General features: G+C 47.1%; 1 protein-coding gene across 3 annotated transcripts in view; it reads left to right on the top strand.

The window, feature by feature from the left end:
- The window catches only part of LOC144611620 (myocardin-related transcription factor A-like), a 138,248-nt gene that overhangs the window by 54,217 nt on the left and 59,631 nt on the right, over nt 1–24,400 (top strand). For 2 of the 3 annotated variants that reach the window (XM_078430838.1, XM_078430837.1), the window contains one exon: nt 16,870–16,935. In XM_078430838.1, the coding sequence (XP_078286964.1) occupies nt 16,929–16,935 (7 nt within the window). In that variant the 5' untranslated portion in view covers nt 16,870–16,928. Of the gene's footprint in view, nt 1–16,869; nt 16,936–18,045; nt 18,160–24,400 lie in introns of those variants that run through there. The other variant, XM_078430836.1, reaches the window with a different exon arrangement.

The raw sequence follows: 24,400 nt of genomic DNA, 5'->3' as shown, positions 1-24,400 counted from the left end.
CCATCCAGCACATCCCACAGATGCTCAATCGGATTGAGATCTGGGGAATTTGGAGGCCAGGGCAACACCGTGAACACTTCACCATGTTCCTCAAACCATTCCCCAACAATGTGTGCAGTGTGGCAGGGCGCATTATCCTGCTGAAAGAGGCCACTGCCATCAGGGAATACCATTGCCATGAAGGGGTGTACCTGGTCTGCAGCGATGTTTAGGTGGGTGACACGTGTCAAATTGACGTCCACATGAATGGCCGGACCCAGGGTTTCCCAGCAGAACGTTGCCCAGAGCATCACACTCCCTCCACCGGCTTGTCGTCTCCCCACAGTCGGTTCGTACCAGACGGGATAGCCTTCGTTGCCCTCGCGCATCGATGAGCCTTGGGCGCCCAACACCCTGTCTGTCGCCGGTTTGTGGTTTGTCCCTCCTCGGACCACTGTCGGTAGGTACTCACCACTGCTGACCGGGAGCACCCCACAAGCCTTGCCGTTTCAGAGATGCTCTGACCCAGTCGTCTGGCCATAACAATTTGCCCCTTGTCAAAGTCGCTCAAGTTTTTACTCCTGCCCATTTCTCCTGCATCCAACACATCAACTTCAAGAACTGACTGTTCACTTGCTGCCTAATATATCCCACCCCTTGACAGGTGCCATAATAACAAGATAACCATTGTTATTCACTTCACCTGTCAGCGGTCATAATGTTTTGGCTGATCGGTGTATTTTTCACCATTTCATGTCAATTTTAAAATTTCCCGCAGAGGCACTAAGCTTAAATAATAGTTTTTGACAACCTGACACTTGTGATAAATTTATCCTATTGAATTTTTCTCTTGCCTTGCCTTATTAATTGTTTTTCTCCTGGCCGAAGCGATGGCTGGCATGTTGGATACGTGCTTAATTTGTGTAACATTTGCAGCTGCTCATCCTTCCACAAATCCATCTCTCTGGAGACATAAAGGCACTGATCTGATGAGGTGACCGGTGCTTACTATTTCCCCAGTCTGCAGTGGCTGAACTTTCATCTCGAGGATGAAACATGAGGAGAAAATGAGTAGTTCAGCTGTTTTTTGGAAATTGTGGTTATTTCCCTTCATTTTGCTAGAAGGCCTTCCTGCCAGAGGAGGTACACACAAATTGCTGGAGTAACTCTCTGGAGAATCCTTGAATTCGCTAATCTATCAATGGTTCAATGGTTCTTTATCGTCACGTCTGCACAGCACGGTGAAATTCTTTTGCACAACTCACAAATGCACAGTCGCCATCTTTTTGGCACCGTTTGCAATGAAAAATAAACGGTCGCGGTGGCGCAGCAGTAGAGTTGCCGCCTTACGGCGCCAGAGACCTGGGTCCAATCCTGACCATGGGTGCTGCCTGTACGGAGTTTGCACGTTCTCCCCGTGACCTGCATGGTTTTTCTCCGAGACATTCGGTTTCCGCCCACACTCCAAAGACGTACAGGTTTGTAGGTTAATTAGCTTGGGTATAAATGTATACCAATTGTCCCTTGTGTGGGATTGCGTTAACGTGCGGGGATTGCCGGTCGGGGTGGGCTCGGTGGGCTGAAGTGCCTGTCTCCCATCACAGTTACATTCACAAAGCTGGCCGTATTATCATTGTCTTTGAAAACAAGTTGGCTGATCAGTGCAAATGTCTCGGGTTATGGAATAAGTAAAGTTGCGACTATCATCAACTAGGGAGAGGTCCTGACCTACCATCTACTTCATTGGAGACCCTCGGACTATCTTTAATCGGACTTTACTGGACTTTATCCTTCACCATAGATTATTGTTCCCTTTATTCTATATCTGTACACTGTGGACGGCTCGATTGTAATCATGTACAGTCTTTCCACTGACTGGATAGCACGCAACAAAAAGCTCTTTACCGTACCTCGGTACACGTGATAATGAACTCAACTAAACGTTTCCTGAGACTTCAGTCCCATAAAATCTATCTCTGAGGTGAGTTAGAAACATAGAAACATAGAAAATAGGTGCAGGATTAGGCCATTCGACCCTTCGAGCCTGCACCGCCATTCAATATGATCATGGCTGATCATCCAACTCAGTATCCCGTACCTGCCTTCTCTCCATACCCCCTGATCCCTTTAGAATGATGCAATTTTCTAGGAGAATTCTGGATCTGTGTTTTTAATTCTGGCTTTGTTCTGCTGATGAGACTGCATTGTTGACTTGCTGGAACACATGTCCCTCTCAAGTATCTGGGATTAAAGGTGTTGTTTTCACTTGGCCAATGGCCAACTAAAATATGTTTTAGGCAGACAAAAAAATGCTGGAGTAACTCAGCGGGCCAGGCAGCAACTCTGGAGAGAAGGAATAGGTGATGTTTCAGATCGGAATCCTCCTTGCCTTTCTCCAGAGACGTTGCCAGACCCGCTGAGTTACTCCAGCATCTTGTGTCTATCTTCGGTATAAACCAGCATCTGCAGTTCCTTCCGACACAAAATGTGTTTTAGTTGCCTTCAAAATAGTGTACGGGACGGTCATAATGAACGAAGCTTTCTCCATGAGTTAAACGACGCTTTCTCCATGAGTAGTCTATGTTGCCCAAGCATACTGAGATTGAAGAATACAATGTATATAGAGACTAAAATATCAAAGGTAAAATCCAGCCTTCCAATTTTAAAAGCTCTTTGTACGCGATGTGTGGAATGATAATGTCAGGGGAGCTGTCTGTGCAATTGAGGCACTCAGTACCAGCAGTGCTGACATATTAGGTGTACCATAGATGTTTAATCTTGCATTAGTATGCATCAGCCCAAACCACACATCCTTTTTTCTATACCTAAATTCCCATGTTAGTTGATCCATTGAATTGAGTGAATGAAACCAGCAGTTTGTGATGAATTGAATGCTGTTTTGGTAACGAGGTTAAGGCAGGATCTTGTGTCGAAGGGAACTGCAGATGCTGGTTTACACCGAAGATAGATGCAACATACTGGAGTAACTCGGCAGGACAGGCAGCATCTCTGTAAAGAAAGAATTTCTCTCCCGAGATGCTGCCTGTCCCACTGAGTTACTCCAGCATCTTGCATCTATCTGAGGCAGGATCTTCACAGTTGGCCAATGGAGGAAGGAGTTTCTGATCTTTCAAGGTCGGGTTTGAATTACGTTCATGGAGGCGAGTAGCAAATCTCCAGCCGACTGCATTGCCTAGTTTTCGTGTTCAACATAATCAGCCCGTATAAATTTATTTGTAGTGACCTCCACGATGTTTGGGACAAAGACCCATCATTTATTTATTTGACTCTGTACTCCACAATTTGAGATTTGTAATATTTAAAAAATCACATGCGGTTAAAGTGCACATTGTCAGATTTTAATAAAGGCCATTTTTAAACATTTTGGTTTCGCCATGTAGAAATTACAGCAGTGTTTATACATAGTCCCCCCCCATTTCCCAAACATTATGGAGGGCACTGTAGTTATGGCAGTGGTGTGTAGTGTAAGATAGACACACAATGCTGGAGTTTAGAAGGATGAGAGGAGATCTTATCGAAACGTATAAGATTATTAAGGGGTTGGACACGTTAGAGGCAGGAAACATGTTCCCAATGTTGGAGGAGTCCAGAACAAGGGGCCACAGTTTAAGAATAAGGGGTAGGCCATTTAGAACTGAGATGAGGAAAAACCTTTTCAGTCAGAGAGTTGTGAATCTGTGGAATTCTCTGCCTCAGAAGGCAGTGGAGGCCAATTCTCTGAATGCATTCAAGAGAGAGCTAGATAGAGCTCTTAAGGATAGCGGAGTCAGGGGGTATGGGGAGAAGACAGGAACGGGGTTCTGATTGAGAATGATCAGCCATGATCACATTGAATGGCGGTGCTGGCTAGAAAGGGCCGAATGGCCTCCTCCTGCACCTGTTGTCTATTGTTGTCTATTGTAACTCAGCGGCTCAGGCAGCACCTCTGGAGAGAAGGAATGGGCGACGTTTTGGGTTGTGACCCTTCTTTGGACCCGTGTTTATAGAAGCACCAGGCCCAAATAAAACAGTCTTATCTTGAGTTAACTGCAGGTGGAACTGTTACAAAATATCCTGTGGCTGCCTGCGTCTCACAGTTTACTTAATGATAACTCAATGTCTGATTCCATTGTAATTAAGCATACAATACTTCTATCGAAAGATCTGGGTGGTGTGTCATAGGTCTGTTGCCTCCAGACAAAGAACTGCAGTCAACTTTCACTAGTCTGGATTTGATCCTAGTGACAAGCTCATATATTGGAGGAGTCCATTTTATCAAATGTTTATCTTATCCCCCTACCCTTAAACCACTATTTGACACGGTCACCATTGCACGACTTGCAACTGCAGTTGGATTCCGGAGAAACTTTCAAAATTCATCCTCTGTGTGGGACGATTCCAATGCCATGTGACACGTGCTTAATGAAAAGAGTTTGCACAACTTCATGGAAGCTCCCACTAAATATGGTGACCATGGTGAATTTTGCTGTTTACTCCCGAATATCACCGACATTTCTCGCGCCGCTTTCTGGCACACTTTCTTCCATCCTGATTATTCCTTGAGATTTAAGAAAAGTGAGGGGTGAACTTGTGCAAGGATAATACATCATCAGGAGATGTGACTTTTGCTAGTGGGAGAATCTCAACACAGTTGCAAAGTAAAGGGCTGATCATTCAAAACTGAGGCGCATAGAAATTTCTTCAGGTGGTGAAACTCTGGAATTCTCTGCTACAGAGGTTGCCTCAGGCTACATTCAATAGACAACAGGTGCAGGAGTAGGCCAATCGGCCCTTCAAGCCAGCACCACCATTCAATGTGATCATAGTCGATCATTCTCAATCAGTACCCCGTTCCTGCCTTCTCCCCATACCCCCTGACTCCGCTATCCTTAAGAGCTCTATCTAGCTCTCTCTTGAATGCATTCAGAGAACTGGCCTCCACTGCCTTCTGAGGCAGAGAATTCCACAGATTTACAACTCTCTGACTGAAAAAGTTTTTCCTCATTTCCGTTCTAAATGGCCCACCCCTTATTCTCAAACCTGGTGGCCCCTGGTTCTGGACTCCCCCAACATTGGGGACATGTTTCCTGCCTCTAACGTGTCCAACCCCTTAATAATCTTATATGTTTCGATAAGATCCCCTCTCATTCTTCTAAATTCCAGTGTATACAAGCCTAGTCGCTCCAGTCTTTCAACATATGACAGTCCCGCCATTCCGGGAATTAACCTAGTATTAGGTTATTCAAAATATTTCAGATGGTGATAGAGAAACATCTGAAAGTGTGAATTGAGGACGACGACTAAGTGGCACAGAACTTTATTCTCTTGTGTCCAGGGGTGATCTTGTAAAGGTGTATATAATCACGAGGGGAAGAGATTTGGTGAATGCATAGAATCTTTTTCCAACGGTATGGGAATCAAGAACTACATAGATTTTAAATGAGAGGGGTAAAATTTTAACAAGAATCTGAGGGACAACTTTTTCCAGACAGGCGGTGGTGGGTATATGGAACGAGCTGCAGGAGGAAGTAGTTGAGTTTGGTACAATAACATTTAAAAGATATTTGGACACGTACTTGGACACGAAAGGTTCAGAGGTATATGGGCAAACTTGGGCAAATGGGACTAGCTTTGATGTGGCATCATAGTCGGCTTGGAGGAGTTGGGCCAAAGGTGTCCATGCTGCCTGACTTCATAGATCAGCCATGGTCGTATCGAATGGCTTGTGAGAATGAGAGGGGATCTTATCGAAACATATAAGATTATTAAGGGGTTGGACACGTTAGAGGCAGGAAACATGTTCCCAATGTTGGGGGAGTCCAGAACCAGGCGCCACAGTTTAAGAATAAGGGATTCGGCCATTTAGAACGGAGATGAGGAAAAACTTTTTCGGTCAGAGAGTTGTAAATCTGTGGAATTCACTGCCTCAGAAGGCAGTGGAGGCCAAGTCTGAAAGCATTCAAGAGAGAGCTAGATAGAGCTCTTAAGGATAGCGGAGTCAGTGGGTATGGGGAGAAGGCAGGAACGGGGTACTGATTGAGAATGATCAGCCATGATCACATTGAATGGTGGTGCTGGCTCGAAGGGCCGAATGGCCTACTCCTATATTGTCTATTCTTTTATTCTCCCCCCATCCCCCGAGCACATTTCTGATCACCACCGTGGCTGAAATAATGCTTTAGCAATAAAGGCAGGTGGTGCCTTTAAAAGTGTTTTGGACAATTCTATCGAGCACAGGCATTCACCTTGGAGGGACCATTTTATGATGCAATGCTTTCCTACACGATAAGCTACTTGTGCAGACATGTTACATTGCCGATCAATAACGGTCCTGGAGGGCTGGAAGATGGAAAGATCAAACACCTGTGGTGTTACTCAGAAAGTAAATAAAGTCCGCGATGGATTTTGTGATATTAAAAACCTTTAAAAAAAAAAAAGTCATAATTTAAGAAGCATGTGACGAGTGGAGCTGGGCAAGCAGCTGCAAGTTTACTATTTTGGTTGCAGGGAGTCAGTTGTTGCTGTGCATTGCCTGCCTTGTAAAGTGCAGACTGTGCAAATGCTAATCCACATCATACAAGTGCAGGCCACTTCTGCTGGACAACAGTCGGGCCTCTTTTTAATCAGCGTGATCGTTTTTTTTTTTTCTTCTCCCGATCTTTTCTCGGCTGTTAGATTACAAACAAAGAGATCTGCTCTCTCTTTTTCTTTCGAAGCCGGCTTCTGTGCCGGGGCGAGTCTGGTCCCGGAGATCGAGTGACAGGAGCTGGAGACCCTAGTTGCCGGCGTTCTCGCTGCACCCTCAAAGTTCACCCGCTGCAGGCAAACAGTTTTTTTTGCTCCAGAAAAGCTTTTGTGGCGACCTTTTTACCATGCTGGACAAGGGCAGGACAATTAAGTCTGTCTTGTCCGAGATTCTGTCCGTCACTGGAAGCCGCACATGGGCAGAGCGCTGCGGCACTGGCAGCCTCCAGCACAGTTACCGCTGTTTAAAAGAAGGTTAGTCGTGCTTTCTGATAAGGACCGATGCAAGAAGGCAGGAATGTTTTCACTTGTCGTGCAGTAGATGTGTGAACGCGAAACCCAGAGGTCTGAACTAATGATCGAGATACGCATGCCACAGTGCCAGTGGGGATTTTAATTTGGGTGATTAAACAAACGTTGAAGATGAAGTCCACGTCAGTAATGGTGACCCGAGTAACTGGCAGACTTCTGTAAAAAAAAAAAGCACCCCACCTGATTCATTAAATCCTGCTAAGTTTATCTAATTTGACCTGCATGTGACCCACAGCGATGTGGTTGAGCCTTAATTGCCCTCCAAAATGACCAAGCTGACATTCTGAGCATTGCAATATGGAAGATTAAAATCTGAATTATGGTATGGAGGATAGAATTGATTGACAAATACAGCTTGGAAGCATGCCCTTCCAAGCTGAGTCCACCCCGATCATTGGACACCCATTCACACTAGCTCTATGTTGTCTCACTTTCTCATTGCCTCCCTGCGTGCTCGAGGCAATTTTTTAGAGGCCAATTAACCTACACACCTGGTTCTGTGCCTTTTCACACGGTGGCGCAGCGGTAGAGTTGCTGCCTTACAGCGAATGCAGCGCCGGAGACTCAGGTTCGATCCTGACTACGGGTGCTGTACTGTAAGTAGTTTGTACGTTCTCCCCGTGACCTGCGTGGGTTTTCTCCGAGATATTCGGTTTCCTCCCACACGCCAAAGACGTGCAGATTTGTAGGTTAATTGGCTGGGCAAAAGTAAAAAATTGTCCCTAGTGGGTGTAGGATAGTGTTAGTGTGCGGGGATTGCTGGGCGGCACGGACCCGGTGGGCCGAAGGGCCTGTTTCTGCCCTGTATCTCTAAATCTAAAAAAATATAAATCGCACCTCTAGTTTCCCTCTCCCCTGACCCTCAGTGTGAAGGAGGGTCTCGACCTGAAACATCACCCATTCCTTCTCACCAGAGATGCCGCCTGTCCCGCTGAGTTACTCCAGCATTTTGTGTCTATCTTCGGTGCAAACCAGCATCTGCAGTTCCTTCCGACACAGGAAAGGGTAATATTGGTCCTAAACTTAGGGAATGAGTTGGCAAGTGGTTATCATATCATATCATATCATATATATACAGCCGGAAACAGGCCTTTTCGGCCCTCCAGGTCCGTGCCGCCCGGCCATCCCTGCACATTAACACTATCCTACACCCACTAGGGACAATTTTTTTAAAACATTTACCCAGCCAATTAACCTACATACCTGTACGTCTTTGGGGTTCAGATGATTCACCTTTTGGGGTTCAGATGATTCCTAGGTGGCAGGGGGAGATGAGAAGAACATTTTTGTTCGTGAGCCTGCACTTGTCCAAACTTCGATTGTGTGGGGTGGTGACGGATATTATGCACCACTTCAACACAATGAAGCAAGAACTGGGTATTCTAGGTCAGTTAGTTTAATTCTAGATATGGGGAAGGAAATTAAAAGTCATTTGAACAAGCATAAACCAGTAAAAGAGCACTAACTGGGATTTGGGTGTTGTGAGGAAAAAGTGGGTAGATGAGGTTACTGCCCTAATACTAACATGGATATTCAAAGCATTCTAAACTCGCTAGGGGATTTAGATTTTCAGCGTCTCTTATAGACGATAGACGATAGACAATAGGTGCAGGAGTAGGCCATTCGGTCCTTCGAGCCAGCACCGCCATTCATTGTGATCATGGCTGATCATTCACAATCAGTACCCCGTTCCTGCCTTCTCCCCATACCCCCTTACTCCGCTATCTTTAAGAGCTCTATCTAGCTCTCTCTTGAAAGCATCCAGAGAATTGGTCCCCTAATAATCAGCTTTGTTTCTGTAAGATGATCTTTCTCCCTTCTAACCATCATTGAGTATTGAATAGTCATAATCAAAGATAATAGAGCAGAGCAAGATAGGCCACTCGACCCTAAAAACCGTAGTATGTCACGGCGCCATTTTAGTAGGCAGAAACTTGCAGAAAACATTTTAAAAGAAAAATAACAAAAATCTGTGAATTGATAGATTAAATATAATCTGCATTTTTATGGTATCATCACACATACTGTTCCCCCAAAACTCTGATTACACTGCGAGAGGCATAGCGAACGGCGGGCTTTGCTTACTAAAATGGCGGACGTTACGCTCCTTTGCGTACTGCACTTCAGTAGAGGCGATTTTGACGGAGTGGTTCATCTTGCTCCTCTAGTATCTTTGGTCATAATCAATCTCTCATGAGAGGACAAACCTTCTAGAAGTAATTTGCCTTCAATGCTGGATTTTTTTTTCCTTGGTTAATGAGACGATAAATTTGCACATTAGTCTGGGTGTGTTTTCACAGTGGCTCTGCGTTGCTACCACAAGATTTCCTTGTAAAGGTATTCCAAGCCCCTTGCAATAAAGCCCAATGTGCCTTTTGGACTTTAGAGATGTAGTGCAGAAACGGGACCTTCGATCCACCGAGTCCATGCCAACCAGTACAATAGCATTATCCTGGAGTAACTCAGCGGGTCAGGTAGCATCTCGGGAGGGAAGGAATGAGTGACATTCCTTCTCTCCCGAAACGTCGCCCATTCCTTCTCTCCCGAGATGCTGCCTGATCCGCTGAGTTACTCCAGCATTTTGTGTCTACCTTCAATTTTAACCAGCATCTGCAGTTGTTTTCCAACACAATAGCACTATCCTATACACTAGGGGAAATTTATAATTTTACCAAAGCCAATTAACCTACAAATCTGCACGTCTTTGGAGTGTGGGAGGAAGCCGGAGACAATCCACGTGGTCACGGGGAGAACGTACCAACTCCTTGCAGACAGCTTCCGTAGTCCAGGATCCAACTCTGGTCTCTGGTGCTGGGAGGCACCAACTCTACCGCTGCGTCACTGTGCCACCCCAAGGACACACAGTGCTGGAGTAACTCAGCGGGTCACGCCTCATCCCCGGAGAACATGGATAGGTGATGTTTCGGGTCGCAACCCTTCTCCAGACTCCACACAGACAGCACCCGAGGTCAGGGTGGAACCTGGGTCTCTGGTGCTGTGAGGCAGCAGCTCTACCTGCTGCGCCACCGCGCTGCACTATTTGCCATTCTCATTAAATACTGAACCCACATTTCATGGTCGCTTAATGATATATGATGACTTTTAATACCAAGGCACCTCCGTAATGATCAGGATTGCATTGCTTGTATCAGTGTTGAAGCAGATTAAATGATAACTGATATGACAATGATATTAAATGATAAGTATGAATTAGAAAGTGTAAGAAAATAACTGCAGATGCTGGTACAAATCGAAGGTATTTATTTCACAAAATGCTGGAGTAACTCAGCAGGTCAGGCAGCATCTCAGGAAAGAAGGAATGGGTAACGTTTCGGGTCGAGAACCTTCTTCAGACTGAATATGAGTATGAATTAGAAAGATACTTGAACAGGAGAACTATTTACAGTACAAATTTAAGGAGAACAGTGAGGTCTGAAGAAGGGTCTCGTCCCGAAACGTCACCCGTTCCTTCTCTCCAGAGATGCTGCCTGACCCGCTGAGTTACTCCAGCATTTTGGGTCTATCTTTAATGAGTAGACTTAATTGGATAATGCTTTCAAGCAATTTAACACTGCCAGTCAGCTTTCTGTACTGTGGCACGATATGATTTAATATTGATGTTTATTTCATTCTTATTATTAGTTTTACTGATGCCACAATAAATTAAAATAGCTGTGAAAATGTAATTGTAGCTGGGTGCTCTGCAGCTGGTAAGTCTATAAACAAGATCTTTATAAATAAATTATATTGAAGGGAGAAGTTGGCCGAGGACCATGAAGTTATATTTGGGTCCAGGGCCTGTTTTCGTCCTTCTGAATAACTCTGATCTGGAAGGTTTGGTTTTTGGATGAGGAACATATCAAAGTGGAGCATGTCAACAAAAGCTTTCGCTGGCCTGTGTACATCTTTGCACCAGCCATCTCCTAGAATCTTCAGGTAGACACAAAATGCTGGAGTAGTTCAGCGGGTCAGGCAGCATCTCGGGAGAGAAGGAATGGGTGACGTTTCGGGTCGAGACCCTTCTTTACCGCTGCGCCACCGTGCTGCCCACAATGTCCATGGTCGCTAAACTTTGTTTTCCCTCCTTACACTTCATTTGCCTGCCCACCTCTTATCTGAAGTCTGAAGAAGCATCCCAAAACACCACTCATCCATGTTCTCCAGAGATGCTGCCTGTCCCGCTGAGTTACTCCAGCATTTTGTGTCTGGCTCTAGTATTTAACTTGTTCCTTCATCATTTTGGGATTAAGGGCGGCACGGTGGCGCAGCGGTAAAGTTGCTGCCTCGCAGCGCTTGCAGCGCCGTAGACCCGGGTTCGATCTCGACTACGGGTGCTGTCTGTACGGAGTTTGTACGTGCTCCCCGTGACCGCATGGGTTTTCTCTGAGATCTTCAGTTTCCTCCCACACTCCAAAGACGTACAGGTTTGTAGGCTAATTGGCTTGGTGTATGTGTACATTGTCCCTAGTGCATGTAGGATGGCGTTGGTGTGTGGGGATCACTGGTCTGCACAGACTCGGTGGGCCGAAGGGCCTGTTTCCGCGCTGTCTCTCTTAACTAAACTAGTCATTCCAAGGGACATATTTCATAGCGAATACTGAGAACAATTATATCTGTACGCAATGGGTTAATTGAACTTTCAGTTGTGTTGTGACGATGAGACTTTGGAAGGAAGGTGAAGTGTGATGATATCAGTCTAGAAAAAAAATCTGAGGTTTGGCAGCTTTGAACACACTTCTGCCATCGTTTGCACATTTTTTTCTGCTTTGGCCGTATTTTCCTATATTGCAGAGCAGGATGAAAAGGTTTTTCTGTGAAGTAAGTAAAGTTATGGTAGGATCATCCAGATTAGTTTAGGGGCAGTTTCATTGAGAATGACACTCTGCTCTCTACCTAATCCTTGTACACTTGCAGTCAAGTGACACCACTAAGTTGGGCACTAGGCAAGGCGTAGGCCAAATGAACCCTACCGAAAGATGACTGCCTTTTCTTTTTAATAAAACTGGATTATATCTCCAACAAAATGCTGTTAATAGATCAATATACTTAATACAAATCATGTGGGTAAACTGTATCCAGAGTAGAGTTGCTGCCTGGCATCGGCAGAGACTCAGGTTCCATACCGACCTCGTGTTGTGTCTGTGCGGAGTTTGTACGTGCTTCCTGTGACTTTGTGGGTTTTCTCTGGTGGCTCCGGTTTCCTCCCACACTCCAAACACGTACAGGACTGTCGGCTAATTGGCTTCAGTAAAGGTTGTCCCTGTTGTGTAGGATAGTGCTAGTGTACGGGGTGATCGCTGGGTGACACGGACCCAGGGTCCGTTTCCGCGCTGTATCTCTAAAAGACTTAACTATCCCAACAGTATTGTTTTTCATATAAACCCAAGAGCTTTTGTCCACTGGCTTCATCGGGTGCTCCAGTTTCCTCCCATATTCCAAAGACTTCCAGGTTTGTCGGTTAATTGGCTTCTGTAAATTGCCCCCAACTGTGTAGAACGTAGAACCAGTGTACCGGTGATTGATGGTCAGCTTTAGTTTAGTTTAGAGATACAGCTCGGAAACAGGCCCTTCGGCCCACCGGGTCCGCGTCGACCAGCGATCCCTGCACATTAACACTATCCTACACACACTAGGAACAATTTTTACATTTACCAAGCCAATTAACCTTTGAAGTGTGGGAGGAAACCGAAGATCTCAGAGAAGACCCATGCAGGTCACTGGGAGAGAACGTACAAACTCCGTACAGACAGCACCCGTAGTCAGGATCGAACCCGGGTCGACGGCGCTGCATTCGTTGTAAGGCAGCAACTCTACCGCTGCGCCACCGTGCCGCCCCGCGGACTCGGTAGTCCGAAGACCTTGCTTCCTCGCTGTATCTCTAAACTAAGGTAAATTAAGACAGTGTGAACCTGTGTGAATCCTGAGGACTTTTACCTGATCATTTAAATAAAAAATCTGGGCAAATGGTCAAAATGCAAGAAGTAATTTTTGAAAGAATTTTTGGTGTTTATTGATCTTTTATATCAAAGACACTTTGATAGAACTTAGAATATGAATAAGTACAGAACAGGAACAAGCCCTTCAGGCCACAATGTGTGTGCCAAACATGATGCCAAGATAAACTAATCGAAGGTCTCACAAAATGCTGGAGTAACTCAGCGGGTCAGGCAGCATCTCAGGAGAGAAGGAATGGGTGAGGTTTCAGGTCGAGAACGTCACCCATTCCTTCTCTCCAGAGATGCTGCCTGACCCGCTGAGTTACTCCAGCATTTTGTGATACCTTCGATTTGTTCCAGCAGCTGCTGTTATTTTCCTATACAAGATAAACTAGCCTCATCTGCCTGCATATGATCCATATCTCTCCATTCCCTGCGTATCCATCTGCCTATCCAAAAGCCTTTTAAATGCCACTAACGTTTCTGCCTCCATCACCACCCTGGCAGTGCATTTCACACACCCACGTAAAAGAAAACTTGCCGTACACACCTTGTTTAAGCTTTGCCCTCATACCTTAAGGCTATGCCCTCTGGTCTTGACAACTGTGTACTTTATAAAGCATTGGCTGGGTCTTACCTGGCATATTGTGTGCAGTTCTCGTGGCTGCAGTAGGACAGTGTTTAATGTGCGGGGATCGCTGGGTGGCGCGGACCCAATGGGCCGAAGGGCCTGTTTCCGCGCTGTATCTCTAAATCTAAATCTCACTAATCATCTCACCGTTCCCTATTCTAAAGATGTGGATGATTATACGGAAAGGCCTGTGTTTGTGTTCGCTTCTGCCGCACTTGCTATCTCTTCCTCTGAGGAGACATGCAATGGCATGTTTGCCTTGAAACTGGACTGATAGTGTTGCTATTCAAACTTGTGGTTAGATTCTCAGTTCTTGGGGTATTGGACTGAGTGGAGTGTTGAACTTTGTGGTGGAAACCATGGTGGAGTTGCGTGTTCGTCTATACTAGCTGCGTCCAGTTCTAATCAGTGATCTGCATGTAATTTGAATGTGAGAAACGAGCTGAGGAGACCACAGACCTGGTCACGGGTATGAAGACGGCTCAGGACAATTGGAGTGTATTGCCCCTGAAAGTAGAGAACATGGAGGATACAGAGACGTGAACATTATGGACCAGTGTCAACTGCAATTTCAAACTTAAGCTTGACCAGTAATAAAATGGAGCAGAACATCAAAGTGGTGGAGTAACTCAGCGAGTCAGGCAGCATCTGTGGAGGGAATAGGTTTCAGATTGGTTGCTTCTTCAGACCCTCCACAGATGATACCTGACATGCTGAGCACATTGATGTTTTACTCTTGATTCCAGTATCTGTAGTTCCTTGAGTCTCACATAAAATAGAGCCGTAGATCAATCGATTTATTCACAAAATGCTGGAGTAACTCAGCAGGTCAGGCAGCATCTCGGGAGAGAAGGAATGGGTGACGTTTCAGGTCGAGACCCTTCTTCAGACTCAAGTGGCAGATGGACTGTTGGAGCCGGTAGTCCGGGTTGGGTCCGAATTGGGAGGTTTGGAAACAGAACTGGAAACCACGAGGCAGTCCCAAGAAAGCAGACGTGGCTGTGGTAGCGAGTCTGGGTCAAGATGTGGTCGTAGAGTAGGAGGGGAGGAGAAATCACAGAGGGGGAGCAGCGAGAGAGAGAGCATGTTGCTAAACTCTCGTCGAAGAGAGAGCCGTAGTTCAATCAATTGGGGTGAAAACTGTGGCAGAAATGTCCTGCCATGTAGTTTGGTTTAGTTTAGAGGTACAGCGCGGAAACAGGCCCTTCAGGCCCACCGAGTCCTCCCCGACCAGCGATTCCCCGTTCACCAGCACTATCCGACACGCGAGGGACAATTGACACGGTAGCGCAGCGGTAGAGTTGCTGCTTTACAGCGAATGCAGCGCCGGAGACTCAGGTTCGATCCTGACTACGGGTGCTGCACTGTAAGGAGTTTGTACATTCTCCCCGTGACCTGCGTGGGTTTTCTCCGAGATCTTCGGTTTCCTCCCACACTCCAAAGACGTACAGGTATGTAGGTTAATTGGCCGGGTAAATGTAAAAAATTGTCCCTAGTGGGTGTAGGATAGTGTTAATGTACGGGGATCGCTGGGCGGCACGGACTTGGTGGGCCGAAAGGGCCTGTTTCCGGCTGTATATATATGATATGATATGATGACAATTGACAGTTTTTACCAAAGCCAGTTAACCTACAAACCCGTACATTTTTGGAGTGTGGAAGGAAAACGAAGCATTCGGGGACACAGGGGGGACGTGCAAACTCCTTACAGACAGCACCCGTAGTCAGGATCGATCCCGGGTCCCTGGCGCTGTGAGGCAGCAACTCCAGGCAGTGTGGGCTTTCTAGGTCACTCACTGGAAGAACATGAAATCACTGGGATTCCATCCAGACCTGTCTTTGCCTGTCCGGGCTGCGTTCCCTGTCTGCCAGCCATGGTGTAGATCCTGTCACAGTTTGATAGTAATCTCTTGACTTGCAATGTCAGGCCCTGTGCTGCTGCTGTGAGATGCAGTACTTGACTCACTTTCACAACTGCCTTGTGGCTGACATAGAAGCAGCATTTATAAAATGTAAGCTGCCAAGTGTTGTGCAGAAAGCACGGCCAAGGTGAGAACTTAAACCGTCAAAGTGTGTAGGATCAAAACTGCAGATGCTGGTTATAATTGAAGGTAGACACAGAATGCTGGAGTAACTCAGCGGGTCAGGCAGCATCTCAGGAGAGAAGGAATGGGTGACGTTTTGGGTCGAGGCCCTTCTTCAGACTGATGTCAGGGGAGGGGGCGGGATCTAACTTCAGATATTCCTTGCTTTCCCTCTCTTACCCCTCCCTCTTCCCAGTTCTCCCACTAGTCTTCCTGTCTCCGACTACATCCTATCTTTGTCCCGCCCCCTCCCAGTGACACCAGTCTGAAGAAGGGTCTCGACCCGAAACGTCACCCATTCCTTCTCTCCCGAGATGCCGCCTGACCCGCTGAGTTACTCCAACATTTTGTGTCTGACTTCAGGTTTGTAGGTTAATTGGCTTCGGTAAAGCAGACTTTCAGACTTGCAACTAATAGGCACTACTGGTTAGGGGAGCAACATGCACACAAAACACTCAAAATGGCAGAGTGAACTGATAAAGTATTAATATTCAAAACAATGGTGTAGGAAAAAAAACTGCAGATGCTGGCTAAAATGGAAGGTAGACGCACAATGCTGGAGTAACTCAGCAAGCCATGCAGCATCTCGGGAGAGAAGGAATGGGTGACGTTTCGGGTCGAGACCCTTCTTCAGGATATAGGTGGAGACAGGAAGACAGTGGGAGAACTGGGAAGGGGGAGGGGAAGAGAGGGACAGAGAAACTATCTAAAGTTGGAGAAGTCAATGTACTTTATTAGCCAAATATGTTTTGCAACATGCGAGGAACTTCATTCTTCCCAGTTCTCCCAGTCTTCCTGTCTCCAACTACATCCTATCTTTGTCCCGCCCCCTCCCCTGACATCAGTCTGAAGAAGGGTCTCGACCCGAAACGTCACCCATTCCTTCTCTCCCGAGATGCTGCCTGACCAGCTGAGTGACTCCAGCATTGTGTGTGTCTACCGTAAACCCTCAAAGGTTTATTTATGACAGGAGACAAAGTCGTGCTGCCTTATTGCGGAGCGTGTCAGAATGACGTGCGGCCTAGTTGTTTCCTCCGTCGAGGCAGCTGTGCGGAAGCACCCGACCGGTTACGGCTTCTGCAAAAAAACAAAAGTGAAGTTAGAAATGGAGAACTCTGCCAGAGCGGGGCGTTGAAACACCAGTGCTTCTGCACTAACCATGTCTGTCCCCTCTCTCCGGCAGTGCTGCAACTGAAGCTTCAGCAGCGGCGGACACGCGAGGAGCTGGCCAGCCAGGGAATCATGCCACGTAAGTACCCGATGCTCAGCGCACGCACTCGTAGCAGGAGCTGGGAGGCTGCCCGTCCCATCCCAATCAATCACCATTTTGACACGAACGTCAGCGCGAGCGTGGTTGCAAAATGGTTGCACCCTCCCCCTCTGCTTTTATTTATTTTTTTCCGCGTGATAAATGTCAACGCGTGCACGCAGAGTCTAGCCGTTCAGAATGAACTCGTCTTTCACTTTCCTCGAGCTCGTGCAGTTTGCCTTTTTAAGATTCTTCTATCGTACGTCAACTACACCAATCGAAAGCGGCAATTGGTGCTTCAGCGGACCGTAGTTGACGCTTTGCTGCAAACGTTGCCCGTTGTGTAGAACTACCCAGGGTGCACGACGAGGACCTAAAGCAGCCCCCACCCCGCCTTTTTAAGATTTTAGATAGTTTACAACTTTAGATAGTTCCTCTGTCCCTCTCTTCCCCTCCCCCTTCCCAGATCTCCCTCTATATTCCTGTCTCTACCTATATCCTTCCTTTGTCCCGCCCCCCTGACAGCAGTCTGAAGAAGGGTCTCGATCCGAAACGTCACCCATTCCTTCTCTCCTGAGATGCTGCCTGACCCGCTGAGTTACTCCAGCATTTTGTGAAATAAATACCTTCGATTTGTACCGGCATCTGCAGTTATTTTCTTACACCGCCTTTTTAAGATGTCTGCAAGGGTGTAGATTCTGCATTACACAAGCCGAGATGTTGGATGAAATAGGGTGGCAGCAGCGACCAAGGGTGCTGTCTAGAGTAGGGTTTCTGTTACTGAATCTGGCAATCCACACAAATTCCCCTTTCCTTACCGCCCAACTTCCCCAGCCACTAACACCCCCCTCCCCCCCCTTCCTTCCCTCCCCGCCCCCTCTCAAGGCCTGCCTTTCAGAGACGGGCTTGTGATAGTTGGCTGTGAGACTCTGTGCTCTTCCTCCTTTGGCCAGAGAGAGAGAGAGAGGGTGTTTCCCTGAGTCGCTGGGCATGTGCACCCGAATAGTCTCTTCTCATCCGGAATATAATTTCTGTACGAAGCTGATTATCTGAGGCCGAGGACAGTGATCCGTCCCGCAGCAGGTTAGAATGAGTCTCTGGTGTTTGGGGGTGCAGTGGCGTCGCCGTTTCCTGGCACGTCCTGTTGGTGTGCTGCTGACAGAGTCACTGGTATGGTGGCGTTGGTTGGACCCGTGGCAAGATGCCCACCGGTGCCCAGTACAGGTAAGCCTGTCCGTTTTTAACCTGGTCATTTCTGAATGGGAGGAAGAATCTAGTGGCGTGCAGGATCTGGCTGTTGCCTGAGTGGAGTGGCAAGTGGTGTAGGGAAACAACTGCAGATGCCGGCGGCACAGATCGAGGGTATCACAAAATGCTGGAGTAACTCAGCGGGTTAGGCAGCATCTCAGGAGAGAAGGAATGGCCGATGTTTCCGGTCGAGACCCTTAAACCAGCATCTTAGAACTGAGATGAGGAAAAACTTTTTCAGTCAGAGAGTTGTGAATCTGTGGAATTCTCTGCCTCAGAAGGCCGTGGAGGCCAATTCTCTGAATGCATTCAAGAGAGAGCTGGATAGAGCTGTTAAGGATAGCGGAGTCAGGGGGTATGGGGAGAAGGCAGGAACGGGGTACTGATTGAGAATGATCAGCCATGATCACATTGAATGGCGGTGCTGGCTCAAAGGGCCGAATGGCCTCCTGCTGCACCTATTGTCTATTGTCTATTAAGGGTCTCGACCCAAAACATCGCCCATTCCTTCTCTCCTGAGATGCTGCCTGACCCGCTGAGTTACTCCAGCATTTTGTTTCTACCTTTGAGTTCAGTTCAGTTTGAATCTGGACCTGAACTTGTGAACTAGGCTTGTGATGAGAGACCGCCCTTAAGTTTACGATGGTTGCTCCCATAAATAATTCAGGATGAATCTTTATATCCGGTGTGAATGTGGAATATGAATCATGCTGCCATCATGAGGTAATTGAGGCAGATGTCACTGGTAAATGAGCACGATACGTACACAGAGGAGAATGGAATGGAAGAATGGTCGCACGCACATTGGATGGGTGCTGGTGAAGCAGAAACGGTCATGTTGCCTTGGGACAAAGGCATTTTTTAAGTACTACTAGACCAAGTGGACCCATTTGGCCCAAACCTCCTCTGCATTGGTGCAGCACCCTCTCCTCCCCCCCTCCCCTCAGTCTGAAGAAGATCCTCGACCCGAAACGTCATCCACTCCTTCTCTCCAGAGATGCTGCCTGACCCGCTGAGTTACTCCAGCATTTTGTGTCTACTTCTGCTGGTGTGATGGAAACTAGAAATGATTCAATGTTATGTCCCGGGTACAAAATTGAATTATTTTTAAATAATGTCTTGCACTTTACACTGGAAGAGTTCACAATGAATCACATTTATGACCCAGGCGCCCATCAGCCCTTTCCTTATATACTTGTGGAATCATCAGAAGATTCAGCTGTTCAATCCAACATGAGGTAAAATCAACCTATTCTGCTGCAAAATACCCCAACAGAATAATCAATCTGGATTAGATTAGAGTTACCGCGCGGAAACAGGCCCTTCGGCCCACTGAGTCCGTACTGACCAGCGATCCCCGCACGTTAACACAAGCCCACACACACTAGGGACAATTTACACTTATACCAAGTATACAAACCCAAGCCAATTAACCTACAAACCTGTACGTCGTTGGAGTGTGGGAGGAAATTGAAGATCTCGGAGAAAACCCACGCGGTCACTCCGTACAGGCAGCACCCGTAGTCGGGATCGAACCCAGGACTCTGTAAGGCAGCAACTCTGCCGCTGCACCAACTGTGTTGCCCGGTGAGTTGGAAAGAACTGCAGGTGCTGGTTTAAACTGAAGGTAGACACAAAATGCTGGAGTAACGCAGTGGGACAGAAGAAGGGTCTCGACCCGAAGCGTCACGACCCGAAGCGTCACGACCCGAAGCGTCACGACCCGAAGCGTCACGACCCGAAGCGTCACGACCCGAAGCGTCACCCATTCCTTCTCTCAAGAGATGCTGCCTGTCCCGCTGAGTTACTCCAGCCTTTTGTGCCTATCTTCAGAATAAACTATTTATGACTCTCATTGAAGAGCCTTGAAGTTTCATACCCGGAAACCCGGAAATGGGTTTTAGAGTTGGAGCCCAAATTCCTGCCAGCTGCCAGCTGTGGCGTTGACCTCTCGGTCAGCCGTTGTGGACTTGAGCCCGTCGTGTGGACTGGTGTCTGCCTCCACCACTGGGTTAGGTGTGCCTTCACCCGATGGAAGCTTTCAGAGAACGGATCATTTCCCTGGAGCAACGTTGTCATTCCATCGACTCTGTTGGAAACAGATAAACACACTGCAATGCGCAGAGTGGCTGTTGATCATCGTTTCAGAGATGATTTGGAGGTGACAAGTTTAAGGCCCCTTTCCTTTAAGAGTGGTTTCTTGCATTATTTTAAGACTGCTGCATCTGATAGTTGGTATGTGCACTTGCAATGCCCTTCACGATGGTGCAGTTGTTCAACTGGAAAAGGCAAAGTGCAGTTTGGATAAGAGTTAAAAAAATTAAGACTTTTGCAGACTTTTTTTGGAGTTATTTCTTCTTCTGCCCTCCCAGTGGATTGGAGATACAAAGGTTTGATAGCATGCGCCATTAGATTGAAGACCAGCTTCTTCCCTGCTCTGGACACAGGGCCGTTTTTACAGCATTATGGGCCCCCGGGCAAAGCAGTGTACTGGGGCCCCTACCGTTACTCTCCCCCACCCCCCTTTCCCTACCAGCCCCCCCCCCCCTGTCGTGCCGGCGAAAAGCACTTACCGAAAAGCACTTAGCGACGGACTTAGGGTGCTACATTGTTGCGAAAAGCACTTACAGATCGCTGTGAGAAGCACTTAGGGACCGAAAATGTTGCGAAAAAAGCACTTATTGAACCTACATTTTTAAAATAGTATTTATTTATTGCAAGTCACTTAACATACACAGATCAGTATGGGGCCCCTATGCTCGTGGGCCCCCGGGCAAGTGCCCATCAGGCCCATGCGTTAAGACGGCCCTGTCTTGACAGACTCTTGAACAAACCTCTCCTATGCTAGGGCTGAGTTCCCAGTCCACCTCGTTGTGGCCCTTTCACTTGTTCACTGCACTTTCTCTGTCCTGTGACTCTGCACTCTGTTTATTTTATTTTTCCACACAACTTAATGTACTCCTGTAAAGGGCGATCTGCCTGGATAGCCTGCACAACAAAGTTTCTCACCGTATCTTGGTACACGTGACAATAACTAACCAATACCATGGCGGTGCAGCGGGTAGAGCTGCTGCCTCAAGGCGTCAAAGACCGGGGTTCGCGTGGACTGTCTGCGTGGAGTTTGCACGTTCTCCTTGTGACTGCATGGGTTTCCTCCGGGTGCTCCGGTTTGCTCCCACATCCCAAAGACGTGCGGGTCTGTAAGTTAATTGGTCCTCTGTAAATTGGCATTTTGGCAATTGATGAGAATTGCCTCTGTGCATTGGCAATTGGTGAGACAGTGGGATAACATAGAACAAGTGTGAACACGTAATCAATAGTCGGCATGGACTCAGTGGGCCAAAGGGCCTTAATCTATGCTGTATCTGTAAACTAAACCACTACCATCAACTTTCGGCAGACATGCTTAAATTCCAGTGGGCAGCTCTGGCCAGGATCCCAGACATCTAATGGATAAGGCCGAAGAATTGAACACTTCTAATACTCCACTCCTGCTGATAATGGGCAGGGATGCAGAAAATGCGTTCAAGCGGCAACCAAAAGTGAGCACTCCTTCCCCTAATGGAAGGCCAGCAGTGGACAATCCTTGCACCGTTAAAACTACTGTGTTGTTTTGTGGCTTTGGTGTTCTGCAAGCTTTGCTATTTGTGGGATTCTTTGCATTGCAGTCCCTTTTGGCTGGTGTCAAGTTTGTTGCCTCTGACTTTAGCTCTGAGTTTACATGGTCAGGGCGCAAGTACAAAGCGAAAGTCTCGACAGCAGAGATTCATCGCAAGGGGAGGACGCAAGTCTCCCTCCATCCCATTCGGCATCCCGCCATTCGGCCATTAGTCTCCAGAGCCACTGGCTGCCCTCAACTGCCTTTCATGTTTAAAAAAAAATAAACCAAAAATATTTTAACGGCTATGGCTAATAATAGCAGAGTTTAGCAAGGCAGAAAAGGGATGTGGAATGTCGAGCAGCGCCACTTTTAACATGAGTGTTGGTATTAATGATGTGGAAAGGAAGACACAAGTCGGGAGAGTGGTTTGACTCAAGGTTCTTCTTCTGCAGCTCGACTAGATTATGGGGGACAGTTGTTTCGAGAAAAAGAGAGACGCATCGACTAACATGTGCAGGAAGGAACTGCAGATGCTGGTTTACACCGAAGATAGACACACAATGCTGGAGTAACTCAGCGGGACAGGCAGCATCTCTGGAGAGAAGGAATGGGTGACACAAAGGGACTCGACCCATCCCTTCTCTCCCGAGATGCTGCCCGACCTGCTGAGTTACTCCAGCATTTTGTGAATAAATCGAATCATACTGTAAATGAAGACAACCAAGTACAACAGGTATAGCGAAGAGAAGAATAGATTGTGTAGATAGATCCACTGATGGAAGAGTGTTAATAGAGTGGAGAGATTGTATCGGATGACGGCAGACCAGCCTGCAATAAGCGTCCACACTCTGGTGCCATCTTGCATACTGCACCTCAGATCCACCGGGAGAGCAGACACAAAGCAGGTGGTACAACAGGTTCAGCAACACTCCTACAGCAGCACAAAATATAGCGCAGAGCCAGGGGCACGGTGCAAAGTCATGCAGGAAAGTGTGTTCAGGAAGTTGCAAAACCAAGAGGTGGCTTTAGAAGCCGGCAGATCTGCCAGATTAACAACTACTACCCATAAAAACATAGGATGGCTGAAACTGGTTTCTCACAACAACAACGGAGAAAGTTTGAACATCAGAACCTTGTCTTTAAAAGGCAAGTACCTTCAGGGTAAATCTTGGAGCTGGATGTTTAAAGTATATATATATATATGGGCGGCACGGTAGCGCAGCGGTAGAGTTGCTGCTTTACAGCGAATGCAGCGCCGGAGACTCAGGTTCGATCCTGACTACGGGTGCTGCACTGTAAGGAGTTTGTACGTTCTCCCCGTGACCTGCGTGGGTTTTCTCCGAGATCTTCGGTTTCCTCCCACACTCCAAAGACGTACAGGTATGTAGGTTAATTGGCTGGGTAAAATGTAAAAATTGTCCCTAGTGGGTGTAGGATAGTGTTAATGTACGGGGATCGCTGGGCGGCACGGACTTGGTGGGTCGAAAAGGCCTGTTTCCGGCTGTATATATATGATATGATGATATGATATGATATGATGATAAGCACAATCTCCATGCAAGGGACAGTTCACAACCCATTATTCAATGCAGACAGATACAAAATGCTGGACAATTGGACTGCAGATGCTGGTTTACACCGAGGATAGACACACAATGCTGGAGTAACACAGCCGTACAGGCAGCATCTCTGGAGAGAAGGAATGGGTGACACGGAAGGGTCTCGACACGAAACGTCGCCCATTCTTTCTCTCCTGAGATGCTGCCTGACCCGCTGAGTTACTCCAGCATTTTGTGTCTACCTTCGATTTGAACCAGCATCTGCAGTTATTTTCCTACACATGATTTGAATGGATAGCAGGCAAACAAAAGTTTTTCACAACAGCCCCCTACACGTGATGATAATTTAAACTAAGCTTAAAACCTAAACAATTCCATTACATGATTCCAAGCAGAACAGGGAGGTTGAAACCAACTAGACCAGGGAGTAGAAATGAGGAGTTGCAGACGCTGGTTGACCAAGGAAAGACAGTATTGGAGTATCACAGCGAGTCAGGCAGTATCCCTGAAGTATGTGGATCGGTGACGTTTCAGGTCAGAACTCTTCTTCAGACTGAATTCTGGTTTCCCAACCAACATTTCTTTCTTCAGTGGACACGACAAATGGGCTATCTTGACAGTTACTGCAGGTTTTGCTGTCCACGTATTGATTTGCAACATGCAACTGCGCTCCAAAACAAAATGTAAGATAAAATTGCTGAGACCACTCAGGTAGGTCAGGCAACATCTGTGGAAAGAGAATATGGAGTTAATATTTGTGGTCCAAGACATCATGTCAAAGGGTCTCAGACCTGGAATGTTACCTCTTTCCGTAGATGTTTAGTTTCGTTTAGTTTAGACACAGCACGAAAACAGGCCCTTGAGCCCACCGAGTCCGCACTGTCCTGCGATCCCCGTACATTAACACTATCGCACGCACAAGGGATAATTTACACTTACACCAAGTCAAGTAACCTGCAAACGTGCATGTCCTTGGAGCGTGGGAGGGAACCGGAGATCTCGGAGAGAACCCACACGGTCACGGGGAGACCGTACAGATAGCGCCCGTAGTCGGGAT

Source organism: Rhinoraja longicauda, chromosome 40, assembly GCF_053455715.1.
Source record: "Rhinoraja longicauda isolate Sanriku21f chromosome 40, sRhiLon1.1, whole genome shotgun sequence".
Taxonomy (NCBI): domain Eukaryota; kingdom Metazoa; phylum Chordata; class Chondrichthyes; order Rajiformes; family Arhynchobatidae; genus Rhinoraja; species Rhinoraja longicauda.
The sequence above is the reverse complement of the archived record's forward strand: the minus strand, read 5'-3'. Positions and strand labels throughout refer to the sequence as shown.